This window comes from Hyalella azteca, unplaced genomic scaffold, assembly GCF_000764305.2.
Source record: "Hyalella azteca isolate HAZT.00-mixed unplaced genomic scaffold, Hazt_2.0.2 contig12328, whole genome shotgun sequence".
In the NCBI taxonomy this organism is placed as follows: domain Eukaryota; kingdom Metazoa; phylum Arthropoda; class Malacostraca; order Amphipoda; family Hyalellidae; genus Hyalella; species Hyalella azteca.
The window spans coordinates 518,184-537,546 of NW_025942288.1; the positions used below are offsets into that span (position 1 = coordinate 518,184).

General features: G+C 39.8%; 1 protein-coding gene across 1 annotated transcript in view; it reads left to right on the forward strand.

Annotated features, from left to right (window-relative positions):
* The first annotated feature begins 4,325 nt into the window (after positions 1-4,325).
* Positions 4,326-19,363, forward strand: part of LOC108669508 (dystonin) — a 195,401-nt gene continuing 180,363 nt past the window's right edge. Inside the window, exon 1 of the mRNA XM_047883232.1 lies at positions 4,326-4,533. Coding sequence (XP_047739188.1) covers positions 4,341-4,533 — 193 coding nt within the window. The 5' untranslated portion in view covers positions 4,326-4,340. The remainder of the gene's footprint in view (positions 4,534-19,363) is intronic.

A 19,363-nucleotide genomic window follows, 5' to 3' on the forward strand; every position in this document is an offset into this window, starting at 1 on the left:
AAATTTAACTAATTGATAGTCAATGGGCGGAAATTAATAGTGATACTATATTAAAAGATTTCCTCATAGATGATGAAGTATTGCAGTAATATATCGTACTTCATATATGACTGGTGTACTCGTGTCTATGCACAAGTATTAAGTACATTCGTACACGCATGGTGGTTGCGCCCAGACATGTTATATCGAGTCATGGTTTCCTAAGTCTTAGTCATGCATCAGTCTAGGTGACGGTGGGTGGAGGGGCCTTCAATTGTACTCATTCATATTACAGCAAGTGAAAAAGTCTCCAACCCCAACGATTGAGGCAGCTTACGGAATGAAGTTCATTTCTTTATGAGTTTCCCAATGGTATAACTTTCATGAACTGGATAACAAATTCGAAAATGAATCGTACGGTATAAATGGGCAATGTCCATTTTTTATGAAGTTCTTAGATTCTTCCATAGCTATTTAAAAAAATTACTGAAATCAAAAATAAGGGAACCATTTTGGTACTGCGTCACCTGGAAATTTTTTAGCGTGACGTCTTGCTCGTACAATTTGATGTTTTTTAAATGTTCATTGAAGAGTCCGAATTGTTATATTCTGCAAAAACCCATATAAATTTCAATTATAGCTAAAAAACTTGAAACACAAAATAACTCTTAGTAAGACCTTTTTATTGATCTTGTAATTCAGGCACTCGGCCAAGCCACAAATAATAATATGCGTTCGTCATGAACACGAGGCTTAATTGAGCTCGAAATGTGCTAATGTGAATGTTACGTTAATACCTACTCGCCTAACCGCTTGTGATTTTTCTTTCTCTGAAGAATTAATTTAAAATTTAGGTTCTGAAAAAGCATAACGACGAATTTTAGCATAACAAGTGTGCATGGCTCCAGTTTCACATGAATTTCAGTATTACAAAATTCTGACGATTGAACACGAAGAAAGAGAGCCTTTGGGCATGCGGGTCAGTTCAATTAAGTGCTTGCAGGGGGATGCATGTGTGAATATTGCATTGCGTTCGTGAAGTGATACAAGTGGAATAAATCGTGTAATTAATTTTCGTTGAGAATGGCTTAAAACTATTGATATCCGCATCAGGATTAGTCATAGTCGATTAGTGAGAAATAGCTTTCCCACATTAGAAGGCAGTTCATGATGGGCCCTGATACTAAAGCCATTCTTCAAGACGGCGGGACCTTAAGTAGATTCCCAGCTCGGACAGACATCCATTAACTAACCTTTACTGTATGCAATCTATGCATCTATTCATTTATTAGATATCATTTTCTCGAAATAAATCTAAAAGTGTGATTCGATGAATAATTTCTCCGTATTGTCGAAAGCCTAATGCTCACTACCCAAGTCAATGATTACATCTCCGGACGAATAGGACTCAGCCGTGATTCAGAGACATCAGAATGTGGCACGGGCAGCTAAGGCCGCCGACCTATTTGCCTGCCTCCCGCGTACTTGGCCCTCCTGCGCAGGATGCGTGCCGCATGTGAACGGAAATGCTCGAGTGAAAAACATTCTTATCTACCTTGCGGGAGTACCTCTTAACGGTGACTCTTCAGTTCTCCTTGGTGTCTCTTCGTGGTCACTTGACCCAGTGTTGTGCTGTGGGGGAAGTTGAATGAGTGTATCGGGAGCTGAAGATATCTCCATGCAAATTTATTAAGCTTGTTGTCTGATGCAGTGTTTTTAGTTAGGAAGAAAGAGACGTGGCGTTTCGGCTTGTACGTTTCTTAAATTCTTATTCCTCGATAAATTTACTCAGAAATGTCTTTTTGATGAGCTAAGTTTATATATTCGTGAAAGTGTTTAAACTTCGTGTTCCTTCACTTGTGCATTTGTTTTTGTATATTGATGAATTTTGATTATACGCAAGTTTTTGTAGTCGATTTTTTGAACACGGTAAACTTTCAGTTGTTCTCTGAATTTTTTGGAATTAAATGCATGTAAATAATCATGAATAATGGGCAGAGATAAAGAAATAAATTTTGTGGTTTGCCGGTTATCCTGTCTTCCGTTTTCGATGTCCTTCGAATATGCCAGCAATTGAAGTAAAATTTATCTCTAGCCACAGTGAACCAAAGACGGATTGAGCCAAAGTCGGATTTTTATCAAATCAGCCAATCTATTTACCTCGTTTGTATGAACTTAATTACCCAAGTAATTGATTCACTTGAAATTCTGGCTGAGGTAGCGTTGGTAATGGTGGTTAGGAAATTAGGGTGTCTAAGCTCTGCTCTCGACTCCATCAAGAATTCAACGAGTTTTTAATTACAGTGCATTTGCATAGCAAGTATTCTGTCGAAAGAATTAAATTAACCGCATGGAACATATTTGAACATAGTATTCCGATTTGCTGGTCGTTCCATTCAAAACTACTTCTTACGTAGATTCTTATAGGGTTATCTCGTGGTTCATCATTTGTCGTTACTTCATCCAAATTTTTTCGCTTCTAAAGTAATTCCGGTTTTAACTTGCTATTTTCCCTTCTTTCACTGTGGTATTGCATCTCTTGAGTCTATTATTTTCTCACAGCGTCCGAAATTTTTACTTCAATTTTTTATTCTTCTTGTTCAAGATTACTGCCTTCCGAACTTTTCAGTTTATTTTTGCATTATTTTGAGCTTGGCAAGCCGGGCCGGGTGCGTCGGTCCGACGTAGCCGCGGTCATTGGCGGTGGTCCGACGTGGCCACGGGTGTTGGTGTTGGTCCGACGTGGCCGCGGGTGTTGTTGTTGGTCCAACGTGGCCGCGGGTGTTGTTGTTGGTCCAACGTGGCCGCGGGTGTTGTTGTTGGTCCGACGTGGCCGCGGGTGTTGTTGTTGATCCAACGTGGCCGCGGGTGTTGTTGTTGGTCCGACGTGGCCGCGGGTGTTGTTGTTGATCCAACGTGGCCATCCAACGTGGCCGCGGGTGTTGTTGTTGGTCCGACGTAGCCGCGGGTGTTGTTGTTGGTCCAACGTGGCCGCGGGCATTGATGTTGATGCGACGTCAGCCTCGTGCCTAGCGACACAAGAGATCAAGAGCCGATGAAAGCTGCTCCGTCCTCAGGAGTCTGATCTGGATGCGGATCATGGGAAGAAAAATCCGCCCTGCTAACCAATCTTTACATAGTGTGGATCAGAACTCTTACTGTTTAATAAATGGAGTACGTAATACGTATTATTGTTAATAAATGGAGTGCCTATATACGTAAGCGACGCATTTAACCCGCGTGATGCCCTCCATGGAAGCCGAAATTTAATCGCGTGCATCTTACGTGCATACGTATAGGTTATGGAGCACTGAAAGATTCCTTGTGCTACTTAATATTTCTAAAATTGTGTAATCGCATCCGAATCGTAAATTTCGAAGTGATTTTTAGGCAAACCGTTGTGTTAGGATGCAAATATTAAGTCTTCTCTGCTCGTCAAATCACGAAGTTTGCTTTGCGCTTTAGCTATATCTAAAACCTTCGTTATGCTGGGGGTCATAATATAAAACTGTACAATGTAGGTATGGAGAGAGCAATAGAGAGAGAGAGAGTGAAGGAGAGAGTTGCGGCGTCGCATGTAGCGTGTGAGGCAGGTGGCGAGTAGAACCAGCAGCAGCGGTGACGGCGGCGGCTTGAACATGACGCTTGCTAGTGTGCCGACTGCCGGCGGTTTGGTCGGAGGTTAGTGCGGCTGTGAGGGTCGTGCGACGTACACCTAAACTTGGGGCTTCTTACCCCCCGACTCAACGAAGTGTTGTTGCTGATAGGTTCGTGGTTCTCAAGGTGGAGGATGCCGTGTAGGTGTGGTGGGCACTAACGTAGGTGGCAAGAGTGTAGGTTGGCGTAGGATTGTCCAGAGTATAGTAGTTCTGCTGGTCCGTCTCAGCTGTAACATCTATTGCTCCAGACTCTAGTGGTGCCGGTGCTGCCGCTGTACTGCTACACTTGCGTCGCTTGGTAAACCAATGACTTACGTGTGCTTTTCAAATTGTTGAAATTATCTCGCGGAACATCAATTTCCCGCCGCAAATCATTGTCGTGCGACTCTCCTCGTGTAAGCGTGCGATGCGCGAGCTCATTATGCGCTCTAGAAATTGAAAGTTTGCATCTGATTGTTTACTGATGACTCATCATGGTGTGTGAAGGCTTGTAAGCCTCAAACCGATGTGAAGTATCGTCAATACAGGTCCCAGTTGACTGATTCTGTGTCGAAACATTATTTCCTAGTAACATGGGACTGGTCTGTTGACAAATTATGTTGTAACAACCAACTTGCTGGCTCGGATATTACTGTTGTTTGAAACATAGTGTTAGCAAATATCTGATTTGCTTCCGTGCAACTAGGCGATTGTATCATCACTATGGCTTCGTCTAAACAGTTTTATCGCGACCGCTTGGGGCTAAATCCATACGAAGCTCAGCAGAACGGTGGCACCCACATAATGCGCGACGGTCATACTACCGGAGCAGATTTCAAGACCTACGGAGGATACGAAGAGTCGCTCTCTAAATTCAAAGGTATTGTCTACACTCTCAACATCTACCATCTCATAGGTACGCCGTTTGGCGTGTGATTTCCTCTCATATGTTTCTTTGCCTCTGCTTGAACTAACGTGTGTTTTTCATAACTTTCATACTTATTCATTCCAAACAAGTATTCATATTATTTTTTCAGCACGTTTTGGCGGTTATATTCTTGCATAATAATATTTGCACAAATTTTGATGATAATTCAGTGTTACCCTCGGAATAAACGTTTGGTCCGGTTTGGATTGCGTATTCTATTTTTTTTTTGTAGATTTGTGTATTCGTCTGTTTGATAAGAATAAGAATTATTCCGTGCATATTTTTATGTCATAAATAAAAAGTATTGTTTTATTTATGTTTGTATTCTTATTGTTTGAATATGTTTTAAATTGAGTCTGCGGTTCATATGATCTGATTACTTGTTATGATTTTGTTGGCTGTTCCTCGAATGAGAATATTTCCTTAATTTATTTTAAGATCGATTATACTTTTTCAAATATTTCGGCCGTTTTTCAGGAACTCTTTTTTATTATTATTGCCATGATTTATGGAGTGCATTATTTATTATTTATCATTATAAATAATGTATTATTATTATTTATCAGTAGCTGCAATAATCATTTTACCTACGTGTGAACTGATTATTTACGAGGTAGGTATATCAATGTTCAAAGAGTAGGTAATTAGTTGCCTTCTCTGCGTTGAATTTTACGCGAAGAATTTCAAATAATCATTTCCTTCTTGGGTTCCCAATTGTATGTTGAAACATTGACTTTCTGCATTAAATTCGTGTATCTCTTTATCTGGATTCGAGATATCTCGCTTATCATCTAGGTATCTTATCACAAGGAAGCTCGCTGTCTTACCGATCGTTGCATTTCGTCAGCGAGTTTACTGGTGAGAAGTACGTGCAATATATTGCGGTGAACTGTGCTCTTTGGATGGTCTTGGTCGTTTTGAGCCATGGACGAGGATTCAGAAGGAAGTAAGGGAAGAAAGAAGTCAACCTCTTCTCCTGCTTCGCTCTTGAATGACGCCGAGCTTGATGAAGAGTACCGTGTTTTCGACGATTTTCTTACCGAGTTTCCAAACAGAAGATGCGATAGGTGTCATCTATTCGGGAAGACGTGCGAAGTTTTTCATCTCGAAACTTCCTGTGCGGGTGAGAGTTCAGTTGGATCGAGTGCGTTGAAAGAACAGAAAGATCGACCCGACGACGGTAGTCAAGAGACCACCGATTCTGATGACTGTCATGGAAGTAAGCTTGACGGTAAAAACTCCAAGAGAGCCTTGAATGAGGCCTCATATTTTACAACAAAGACTGATGAAGGATTCGATTTGTATTCTTCAGAGACCACCAACTTGGGCCAAATTCTTGCGGACTTCCAGTACGATCCTAAAGGTGATGCATTTGAATTATTCGAGAGTGGTTCCAGGGGTTCCATACAGTCGGTCAACGAAACGGAGAGAATTTGTAAAAGCAACGAAGAACAGGTTGACAAAAATTCTTTTAGCTCTCCAAACGCCAAGGTGCTCGAGATTATTTATCCCACAGCCGAAGAAAGCTGCTCGTACCATACTTCAATTAGAACGAGCGAGTTACAAGTGAAGGAAGTAAGTACGTGTGAGTCATCATATAGGGACCAACTAAGGACCTCGGAGACCACCAGTACACAGAAGATTTCGTCCAACCAGTCGGTTGTGTCGCAGTCATCGTCATCTATGATGGAAAAGGAATGTGAAAAGTTAGACGCAGAAATTGTGAAATTATCGGATCATTACGAGGCTGGAGTTATTGACAAAAAGACTGGCAAGTCGAAAACTAGCCACCAAACAAACTCGGAATCGTTTGCGTCCTATACGTCAGTGCAGTCGGAAGAGGTGAGCACATGCGTTCTAACGGTAGTTTCCGAAACAATCATCTCGAGTACGGAACAAGAATTCAGATTTTCACAAGACTCGAGTAATGTTACCGTGAAAGAAGACGAGTTCGTACATAAATTAGCTTCTCTCGAATCTGGAGGCTCGTTTTCAATAACCAACGACCGAACTTCGGTATCTACGTCAATTCACTCGAGTGGTACTACCTTGTCGAAAGATAAACCTTCATTAATAAAAACTTTGCCTTCCCAGTTCCTTGGAAACTCCGTGTCAGAGACTCAGAAAACAGTCACGGTCTCCGCAAGCGGCTCTTCTAACGCCACTACAACCAAGAACGATGCATTATCCTCAAAAATTTGTGACGGAAAATCCCGAGAATCCCTGGACTTTGATCAACTAATCGAATCTTTGAGCAAGACTACTGAGTCAACATTCCAGCTATCTTCTACTTCCAGCCTTACACAGCTGGAAAAAGTAACGAACTCACGACGTGTCCAAATTGGAGAAAAAAATGAGCAATTAGGCTCGATGGATACTACTGAATGTTCACGTGCAACAGAAGTTTTTGGTGAGTTGTTGAAGTCTCTGAGTAAAAATGACATAGATGCGTCTGAAGATGATTTCAGTAAATTATTTTCAAAAATTCAGAATGATGAAGTTAGTGCCGTACATATGGAACGCCTAGATCCCGCAATCAAGAATGAAGCCGACTGCAACATGAGCTCCTTGGAATCCAAAAATGCAGTTGAGGCAAACGAGACGTCGTGCAACAAATTGGAAGCAAGTTACTCGCCCGACATCGAGACGTCTGCATCATTGAAGAATTGCTCTGACATCAATAACAAGACTAGTGACGATGAATCTTTGCATTTTGCCAAAACTTCAGATAATCTTTGTGATCAGTCACGTGAATCTAGAGTGTTCGATGATCTAGTGAACTCACTAGATATTTCTGATTTCGAGATGTCGGAGGATGATTTCAGGAAATTATTATCCGATTCTCCGACCGTTGAAACTAAAACTATTTTCAAATCGCCGTGTCTGGACTTAGAAAACGGTGGCTCCAATACAAGCGACAAAAACGTTACAATCGATCAGATGAAAGACACATGCTGCGCCACTGGAATGTCCACTCAGTTGGATGGTGTCTCTTCTACTAGCCACGCGAAGTTATCAACATTTTTCGAATCTTCAGACACATTTATCACGGTGGGTGACGAAATGTCCTCGAAACAAGAAAAAGCATCGAAAGTAACCACATCATTAAACGATGAGAAAGCAAAACATCATATCGAAACCTGCACAACTGTTCATATAGGCACCCACGAACCAACTGCGTCTACCGAAGCAAAAAAAATCACCAGCTCAGTTGAAGAAAAAACACCTTCAACCAATCTTGAGATTTCATCCTGTATTGACTCCGCAACCAAAGCTATTGACTCTCTATCTTCAATCGGTTATCAAAAACTCGCTTCTGAAATGGACTGCATAGCTGAGACGTTTCACGTTACTGTTTCACAAGACGGGAGTATCTTGGTCAGCGAAGATAAATTTACGGAACAACTCCAGCAAACCGAGTCCGTGAGTGAAGAGGACGCAGTCCAGAATGATGAAGCATTAGCTTCAAACATCTTGACCATGCCGGGCGGAGCCGAACGAGTTGACATGATTAATACAAATTTCGATGAAAATGAAACGACTAACACGATTCGTTCTACTGGCGTCCGCACTGATTCTTCCCAATCATATTCTAGTGCTGGCAGCATCAGATATTCAGACATTTCAGCAGAATTTGATCTGCTTGTAGACCACGACGACCCACTTCTAAAAACTGAGTTGCATATTTCGGACGACGACATTTTTGAAAAATTCTGTACGAATCGAGGCCTTGAAACGCCGGTAGTTCCGGCTCCTGTAGCTGCCGGTTCAAGACAGAGGAAAATTATTGTCACTAAAGCCCCTGATAATTCCGACCTTGCTACCTCCGAGAAAATTATGAATAGCACTGCAATGGAAGTCTCACCGCTCGTTGAGGAGGCAGTGAATGAGAAACCGCATGCTCTTCTATCAGCAATGAAAAAACATTCATCAGACTTTAAAGTCCATTCGCACCCCCGCAAAGTCTCGTTCGATTCCGAAACCATGCAGAGAGATGAAGAAAGCCGTAAGCTATCCGCTGAAGTCGATGTCTTAAGGAAAGAGGAAAAAATGAATGCCCTCCGAAAGCTGTCCGCTGATCTAGATGCTCTAAACAAAAATGAAACCGAGGCTCCTTCTCGAAAGCTATCAGCGGATATTGACACTCGGCCTGGAAGAGTTACTGTAACACAATTCAATCGCCGAATTTCTTCGGAGGACGGTAGAAATAACAGCCGAAATTTTGTCGTCGGAAAGAACAGTCGAGTGAAGCTAACCTTTTCTGGCGAAGAGTACACGGACATGCATAGAATAAACAAATTTGGTAAGTTACACTTAGATTTTTTCTCGTTCTGTATTTCTCGGCGATGACTTGGAATTCGGTCAATTTGCAATTATCAAGCCGTGTACGTTAAACTTCAAAGAGCTCTAATGTTATTTTTCGCCAAATTTTCCTGTCATCAAGATTATTTTTTTTTTTGTGGCACACGAGAGACAGGAAAGATCCTTTCTTTGCTCTCTCTTCGCTTGTTATTGTTGTTATTAACTTTCAAATGGAATTGAGTTCATTTTTTATGACTTTTTTTCTGGTTAATGCTTTAAATTTTTTACAACTTATGTTTGTTCAGAGAATTTAATTTTTTGGTAAGGGACCTACAATTTCAATTTAACACTGCACACGATCAATCTAAATTGAAGACAATGAATTGTTGCGTGCAATAATCCGTAACCTCTATGTTATTTCTTCACCGTTGTCTTACTTCACAACCATCTTAAATTCGTGAGAATTTTTTGCTGCTAATGATCACGTGTGGCGGCGACGAGCTCGTGCCAAACTTTTTTATATTGTCGCCCGTTTTCTATGGTATTGTATTTTTTTTAAACCGATGTCCAGCGAATTGTAACAGTTCTATTAGCTGCATCTGAATCTTTTTATCGTCAAATGCTCTCAATCCATTTTTTAATTATTTGTAGAGAGGAAACGGAAGTTTACACTCGGTTTTTCATTGCTATTAATACTCGCTTGCGTTCGTTTCCTCTGTGCCAACAATCACTCCGACACTTGGCAAGAGTGCCAGATCGTGCATGCGTTGACACCCGCCTGTACAAGTCCAGTCTTACTTATAATCTTTTGCGAATGTCAACTTAGATACGACCGAAGTTTGGCAGTGATAAGTAGTTCATTATCTTCAAATTATGGCACATCACTTGAGGTTTTACGACATGTCCGGTCCTCTTGTGTCTGAACGATTTCGGTTCTTCTAATCTAAGGTTACTTCGTAAGCTGACTCTTGAAATTAATGCTCGAAATTCTTTCGTTTTGGTTGCGTCAGGGTAGAAAGCAAAGCAAGCACCAATTGATATCCTAGAACGATAGATCCTACGCCTATAAAGTCGCTTCTCATGCATAAAATTTTATTATCGTATCTGTTATTAACTTACATGCACATATCTGATTATATTAAAAAAAAGAAGCTTCAAAAATTAAACGCATTTTAACGAACCTATATCATTGTTCTTTACAGCTTATCATAAGAGTTTTTCAGCTCCTGAGCTCTGCTTCAAACCCTTATCTTGAGTTCTTATCATAAATTTTACGACAGCTTCTATCAAATTCTTCTCTTGAGAATATCTAACCATTATACTCAACACTTTCGTAACAGATACTCTAAAATTTCTGCAATCTTGTACAAAATTTTGGTGAATATGCATCGATCGCCCTAAAACGTACCCAATTTTTTTTTCAATAAACGCTAAAATGTTTGTTCAATATATCCTAGTTTATTTTAACTCGACCGCCAAGCTTTGTTCTCCTGAGTTATAGAAATGTCATTTGAAATTATTGTTATAAAATCTTAATAGATATGAAAGTTCGATTTCCGATTTATAACACGTATTTCTATGCTCGGGCATGTAATAATGTACGCAGAAGTTGCTCCCGATAGCAACTTGAAAATAGTATAAAATTTTATCCTTTGACATCTTATCTCGAAGATAAGAGCAGCACTGATACGGATCCATCACGCAGTTGTCAGCCGCTTCACCTCATCACGCACCTTTCCTCCACGAAAAGTTATTTACCTAAAAAAATGTGATCATTTTAGAGTGATATCTTGAAATTTATAATATGGTTCTGGCAGAAAAAAAATGAAATTCTTAGCGATTTTATTTTTTGGCTAGGTTCATTTTGTGGTGTGTTGTCGAAATTACCCTAAATAACTCGTTTCTAAAATATTCACATCTGCCCTTAGATTGTTGGTTATGATTCCAAATGGAAATAACAATTATACTCTATGTTTCATGGATCTTAATTGGTCCGTTTTATTCACTCGTAGATCTTCAGCAGTAATATTCAAATTTCACTATAAAATTTGTATTATCAATGTATAAAATTTGAACCGAACATTTTTTGTTGTTTTTTTTTAATTCATCTTAGGATAGCATTCAAGTTCGCAATTAGTTATGCGTCATGGAAAAGATAACATGTAATTACATTGCTGCTTATTTGCCTTCAAACTTATGGCTGTACTCTGTACCCTGACTGATGGATGGGTCACGGTAGTTATATGTTCAGGGAAGCTCTTCACTCCAACTGTTAACAATTTAATCATTAATATTGCTTGGGTGATATTCCTTACGATTAACTAAACCAATTGAAACTATTGACGTTCCAGTTACATGAGGACATTTCATATCTACAAGAATCATTGTTTTGCACTCAGAATTTATCATCGCGTTTATGACAATCAACCTGAAAATCATTTCGCCTTATGGCGTCAAAGCGAACTGAATCGAACTTATGGTTCAACTAGATATGCACTAGATTAGTACCGTACCTATATGAGATGTTAAACCGCAAAGCATAAAATTCAATTACTTGTTGAGTGTTTATTGTGCATAATTATCAGATCAAAAATATCAGTAAAATATCGCTTGAACATCTCGAAATTGTTAATTGTGTAGCATTGGGTTTTCCCAAATCGTGAGCGTGCATTGTCGGCTCTTGGCGCTGCACTTTGCTTCTCGTAGAGTAAAGTAAAACCGATTTCTTTTCTCGCTCGTGCCTCTCGCATACTGCCTTGTCACCTTCATTGCTTGCATTCTTGTCGTTCTCAGGCATTGCAGGCTCTTATTGAGACCGCCAATGGCTCCATTTATATAGGAGATTTAAGAATATTATTCTTTTTGTAATCCCCCAAGTGAGATTAAATGCAAGAAGTTGAAAAAATTTCCATTGAGGATGATTTTTTAACACATTTAACACATTTTTTTTTCTTGTCACTGATTATTAAAAACTTTGCAATAATTTTTATTGTGCAATCTCTGGCTCACTCCGGAGTTGACCTCTGGCAGTGAGCTGATGTATTTGGATCGACTAAAGTATTCATCACATATACCCTTGCGCTCGACAATGCAAGAGGTAATCCGTTGGTGATTAGCTTATAGATTCGCGATATTAGCATTTATTTTGTTGCTAAGGCCAGAAATTACGCGTCAGTTGACTCTGTGTTACCTCACACCGATGCACGCTGCCGTTCTGCGACACCTGCATTACAGATCATTAGTGTGCATGATGGGACCGTCAGCTGGAAGGCCTCAATCTTGTCTGCTTCCTGGTTACTTTCTTACTTTTACTGGGCTGCAGGATTTTGATTCATGTAGTAGCAAAATCCACTGTCAAAATTCTGAATTTGATTTTAAGCAAAAAGGTACTATTTGATAGGAATTGCATCGCTGAGATAGGAATTCAGGTTCGTGGTTGTGTAGTTTTACATATGAATGAGCAGATAGTCGGCATTAGCATATTGTCCGTATCTCACTGAACAATTAAATGTGGAAACTAAGAGGCACACAACAATCTAGAATTATATCAATGCTTCGAATCATGCGCATGAAATCACAGAAACTCGGTGAACACTCAATTTACTCCCTTATTTTTTGGTCTTATTATTATGTCAATGAATCCAGGAATATTTTTTCGTACTTTTGAGTTTTGATATCGGTAGATGGAACAAAAAGCTCCTTCAATAGTTGTAACGCCTCGGGAATGTTGCATATTTTTCGATCAAAAATTTAAAAAAATTTGTTGGTATGAGTTGTCCTTAGTGATAACTCATTTATTTTGACCGAGCTCATCGTTGTGTTTTCTATAATACATACGGTACAGGATTAAATTTAAACTGTTATTTTCCACTCGTCCCCGACTTTGAGGTGAATCTTGACTTATATTGCATCTTAGCTGCGTGGTTGAATATATTCATGTATCTCACGTCTTGGAAACGATCATCCAATACTTCGACTTGATTTCTGTAAGCTTCAAAATAAATCTGTTTGCAGTGTATGAATGTGATTCAAAAAAGACAGCCAAATAATTTAGCTGACGATAAATCTATCGAGCAAATTACACTGCTGAGAAAACGTGTGCACTGCTTGACACCTTGAATGTCCATCCATAAAGTGCTTGCTTTCTTCTTGTTCTGTGACGCTAACCTTGATATTTACGCCTTGGCTGCGGTTTATGATATACAGTTACGAACTGCGCTCTGCTAGCCTCGCCTAAATGTCTCAGCTCTCAAGTGTGCTGCTAAGTTTCTTTTCGTTCCGCTACCACATTCAGCAGAATGCTCTAGCAATTTAAATTGCCATATGCGTAGGCTAAACTGGCCCAAGCTTCACCAATGACACTGTATCTAAAGGTTTTCTGTGCTCTACTTGAAATATTTACAATACCAACATATTAGTAATCTTGACTTGAATGTCTTCAAGATGTATAATTTTGGTAAGGTTAGAAGATTTTTATATGGTTGTATTAAGATGCAGTCCAAATATAATATGCTCGAAATAATACTTCTTAAGACCATCTACCATGTTGATTTAACGAATCTTTCGAAGAGAACAAGTACAATGTGAGCTTGCTATGTGCAAACAAATTTCCAGAGTGCAGCTCCATGTTCGCGGTGGGACCAATCTTGAATGCATGTTTGGTAACTACTTAGTCTCTATAGCTGAAGCCTCGCATGTAATTCGTTCTTAGGTTGAGTGCTGATACCGAACATCACGATCGAGGCCTCTATCACCATGTGACTTACACTTTCAAGGTGTCACTCCATGCCATCAGCGGCTAATACCTGCCGTAGTGATGCCCTTTTAAAGCCCTCTTGGTGGCCGGAGGTAGGTAAGCCATCAGCCCGAGCCGTCGAACGCTGATCCTATACTGCCAAAGAGGGGAACACAGTTTACTTGCTTTGAAAGTATCCCCGTCAGAATTGTCATGCAATTTCCCAATTCTTGGTGAAAGTTTTTATGTCCAAGCTACCGCCTGCAGTTCGGACTGCTTAGAATTTATTTTCGTTTTATATCTAACTGGAAATTGTGCCATGGTGAATCAGAATTAATGTTGCCGCCAGCCAATGTTTGGCTAAGCGTATGGACCTTCAAAACCCAATTCACTTGTATATTTTGAAAGCGCAATAATTGAAGCGATGACGACGTTCTGCAATGCACCTCGTGATGCATTACAACGGTCATCGTTAGTTCCACTCATCGTACGCCCTAGCACAGAAAAATATGCATACTAATAAATTTAGGTCGAAATTTGACGTTCCGTCACTAGTTGCCGCCACCAGAACTAGAACCATTTTTCGTTCCTGAATCACAACTCTTTAGTTAGTATATTTCCATTGCACTTCTCCTTTTGGACGAATGCCAAAGACGTAATTTATTTTACAATATGAACAAAACTTGACCAACCTTTGTTGCAAGACTGGCAGGATGTTCGTGTTATTTTTTGCCCTAAGTATTTAATTTTTAAATATTCATAATAATGAGAGAATATACTCGTCTCGGGGTCGATCTTTTAAGGACTAAACATGACACTCCATTGAGCGTTTCAATTCAAGATGCGTCATGATTTGCTCCTCCACGTCGTCGAAGCTGTTGCCCTGGCCGTCGTTGAGACGCTAAAATCATCTGACTTGCAATTCTCGGCTTGTTCATAGCGCCAAGCGATGACTTGCCGTTCCTGACCGCGGCTCGTGCCGCAGCTGTGTTTGCAGAGCAGGATTTTTTCCAAAATTTTAGGTCCGAGTGCGACGGTCCTGTCTCAGGAATGAATTGTTGTCTGGACACTTGCTTTATTTCTTGAGAGATAAGATAATAATAATTCGGTTGTAAGGCAACCGAGTCTACTTTCAATTCTGTTCTACTGGTAATACTTTCATCGTCTTAGTAATTTCCCTCTGTGTTTTCTACCCGATTCTTCAGCGCCTAAATTGGTTGCCTTGCCCATCCCTGCATCTGTGGCGTGTGTTACTAACATTTGTCGGCGAATTTCATCCTTTGCAGCCGATGCTGGAGAAGAAACCTTCAGGTTTACTCTCCAATTAGCTAGAAATTATTTGCTTGTTCAGCTCGTTGCGGTCAATAACTGAAACCGACCTCGCTGTGGTCGATCCACGTGCCGGTTGCCTTTTCGCGGTTGCACAATTTTGAATCGTTTTTCATTCCTCTTGATTTCTATCGTGTATTGATTATGTATTTATTCCCAAGCATTTAATGGGGGGTCTTAGAGCTTATTCATTGCGGAAACGTTAGAACCCTGGACTTCTTTTGTCTGTTGCGCGTTCGTGTCGATTTTGAGTAACCAAGTGAATTTTTTACCGCGCATTATCACGTGAAAACTGCAATGTTACTGCATTATCTTATCTTATATTTGTTGCACCTTGAGGCTGTGTGGAGCCCTAGCACTGCTTTGGCTTCTTCCCGTGTCTCTTATGCTTGGCGAGTGGAGTCTTGTGTGAAATTTTTTAAAATTACATCAATTTAAATTCCTTATATGAAACAAAATTAGAAACTAGTTAACTTTGAATCGAAGTGCTAGTATTTCTGCAACATCGTTGGTGTATTGTTTCATTCATCATTGTTTTTACAACATCATGGTGCTTTATAATTATTCGCAGCATTGAGTACTGTTCGGTACGACGCTGCTATCGTCTCCAACTACGTAATATCAAATGGACTTTCAGTATTAATAATCAATATCTTTGGTCGCCAAAATTTTCATTTGTTTAAAAGAAATAAATTCAGAGTTGGTGACGTGTGTAGCATCATCATAGGAAAATGTCGCAGTCATCTGCCTACTGGAGATGAAGCTTTGAATGTCTCTACCTATTCCTCCATTGTTTGGTTGTAACATTTGATACGTGCGTAACGGATGCCAGAAACCTTCAATTATCAAATCTTGCATGAAAGTCTTAGTCGTGAAAGTTGCATGTCATTAGCCATGAGTTGTCGTGATCGGATTATTGAGCAAGCCTTCGTATAATTGTGGCTGGGCTTTTTTATGTTCGTCATTGTGCATTGTTTGGTTCTTGTTTGTTTTTCTCATTGTTTTCAAGCGCACAGTTTACTTGCACTTATAGGTGCGAGTAATCCTAATCGATGTCGCTGTCACATTACTGTCCTTGGGATTTTTTCGACTTTAACTGCTCCACTGCATGTCTGGTCATTTGTGCCTCAACCTGTGTTCGTTTAGTCAAGAAATATTGAAATGGATTTGGGCTAGTTTATCCTTGAATTTAGTTTTAAATTTCGCTTATTCGATCGAATATTGTACAATATTACACTGGTTTTATAAATGAGTTATTAAACAATTTTCCTATTGTTTCGCTGTTAACAACATGAGTGTCGATCTTTCATCTTCTATAACACTCGGTGCAAGTGTGAAATTAATTTGTCTTCAACTCAAGATTTATAAGTGTCGGGTTTCCTCTCCGTACAAATATTACATAATTTTTGATGTCGCACGAAATCTTTCGGTAATTCCTGGTCTTGGATAACTCCTAACGATATCCTTGCCGTGCTCCGTGAGCTGCGGCGGGAGCAAATGGCTGTGTGGGGAATGCGAGTTATTTGCCTTATTGGTTCACTTTCTCTTCTTGGGTGTTCGCGCAAGCCACAGACCTTGAAGATAATTTCTTTGTATGAGCTATATTTCTGTAATAATTTTTTTACGGAAAAAATTTTCGTCTCGTTTTCTCCGACTTGAATAATTTGAACACGGATTCTGCTTATTTAATTATATTTTTATTCGTTCGTTTTAAATAAGTTCATTATGTGAAAGTTGCGGTTTCCGATTTTGTGCCATATTAGTTGTCATAATTTTTTAGTTCCTTCTGCCAAGTCACTAACTCAAAGTCTCTTGTGAGTCTACCAACGAATTGTACAGTTTAACTAAGTCACCTATTGCGTCTGGCAAAAGATTTGTATTTTAAAGATTGCTCGCTTCGACATTCTAGGTACTGCTTATCATTGACCCAAGTCACATTAAATTAAAGTCTTGTCTCCTTATGTGGAAAACTCGACTATTTGTATTGCGAGCAGATCAGTCGCTTCTATATAAACGAGAGTGAAATATCGTCTCGACCTTTACAAAGATTCTTTTGTACCTTCGTTGGCGGCAGACTATGGTTTCGTTCTTGATCGGTCTTGATGATGCATCCTTTGTGCCTGTGTGTTCGTTGTTAAGGCAGGGTGATGTGCTTGGACGTTTTCTAATCCACCTTACAATGTATGAATTTGTACAGGAGTTTGAGCGTAACGTAATTTATTGATCTTCACATCTCAATGCTTCTAATAGTTACCATAGAAATATTATAGCTGGCCTAATCGATACCAAATGCATTGAATACGTATTTTATGGAATACTGGAATACTGGAATACTTACATATTTTATCAATACTTACATATTTTTATACAATACTTTTTATCCACTGGAATACTTACATATTCAGAGACTTATTTTTATTAAAGTTATTACTTATCCTAACTGTTTTGTCAAAATTGCTGCATCCCATGAATAGAAGATTCTTGAGCATTTCCTGCCTTCATAATCACTAGCATTTGTTACTTACTAATACATTTTCATAACTAACAATAACACAATAACTATTCAATGCCTTACTTGTGAATCTCGATCTTTTGGCGCTTTCGATACCAGACGGACGCCTTGTCCCCGAGCTTGTAGAGAAATTCCATTACCTCTAATGTCGTCTGGTCGGTCATTCGCCAGTGATGGTCGGCCGACCATGCTTACCATGGTTGGTGGGACCATGGTCGCCCCGTCAATGCTTACATGTTGCAACGTCGCACGCCAGTGATGATCTGTTTCTACGTCTGCACGACTCTGACACTCCCTTAAAAGTCAGTAGAAATTAGGAACGCCCTCGCGCTCCCTTGCTTCGCCCTTGTATTCTCATCTTGCAGCTTCGGTCTATCTCTTTGATGCGTGAGCATAAATTTCACTTTCTAATGCTCTCTATCGCTAACCTCTTCTTATACAGTGTTGCCACACTTGTCTGCTTTTACGAGTAATGTATTCCAATGATAACGAGTTTACTCGTTGATTTGTAAGTCAAATTCACTCACCAGCAATATGGTTGATCATTTTTATCGTGTTCATAACAAAATACATTGGACATACCGTAAAAATACAGCACATTGTACTTTAGCTCCGGTCTTTGCCTTCTTTGTCCATTTGCACTGATAACAACTGACGATGTCCGTATTATCCATTTCAAACTTATGCGCTCAATACGGATGAACTTTCTCTTACAGAGGAAGCGCGTACTTCATCGGGTGTTTCCTCTTTATTACAGCGTGCACGGCAATTTCATGCATCGTTTTGGAATATTTAGCTTTCACTTATCCTAATGTCATAAATAAGCGCCGCTCATCGCCCATACAAGGGACAATGTAGTTACCGAGGCCATAATGGAACAGCGTACGAGATCCTCGCCCGGTGTACTCGCCCTGTCACACTTCGGGCTGTCAAGCAAGGCAAATTTAATACGTTTGTGACACTTATTTTTATTTGTGGAGCATTTCGTTTGGGAAAACACCGAAAAACCTAATTACGATCAATTATGTTCACTTAGTTTACATTTCGTTGAAATGAGTTCTGTTGTAGAAATAAGCTGCACAAGGCGTGAGTGTGTAGCATGTGAATTTTTCATCCCATATACTATTTTAATATATTTTTCAACACATTGCTATGAACCTGTGCTATATTATGGGATCTAATTGGTATTCATTGAAAATATCTTGACTATAGTGAATCCTGAAGCTCTGTGTGTGGCGAATTGAATCGCCCGCGCGCGACGCATAGATGATTAAAATCCATAAAAAGTTTTTATCATACTTGCATACGAATGTCTTGAACTATTAATTTATCACACATCACTCAGGTTTGCTAATTGTTTTTTAGAGAATGCATGGGGTTAGTTTTTAACAGCCATCGAGGCTACCAATAAATGTTGCTGCATCACCTGTTTTCCAGGTTTTGGGTACATACCTAATGTCCAGAGAATACCGAATGATTCCTTTGACATATCTGGGTCCGGGCTGTTGGTTGAAGTACTCTAGAAGTTGCACCACAATATGTTGCCTCTTGCCTGCAATGGTCCAGGCTTTGTTGTCAGCTGTGCTAACATTACGCGGCGCACCTCGATCACTGTCTCGTGCGTCTGACTCCCTCACTCCGCATGGACGTTCAGTGCACTAGCTCAACGAAAAAATCACTATCACAACGACTGATGGCCGCCGCCATTTAAATTTGTGTGCTCATAAGAATAACAAGCTTATGACTTATGTGCTGACATTGATGATACTCGGAAGTTTGATTCATTAGGAAATGTCTTAATTTCCTTACCTGCTTTCGATGTCCGACGAACACGGTCTCTACCCTTCAGTTTCGCGTACTGCACGTGCTGATTACTGGCCTCAAAAAAATATTCTATATTAATAAGTGTCACATGAGTTACTAGCAATCGTCATTTCTAG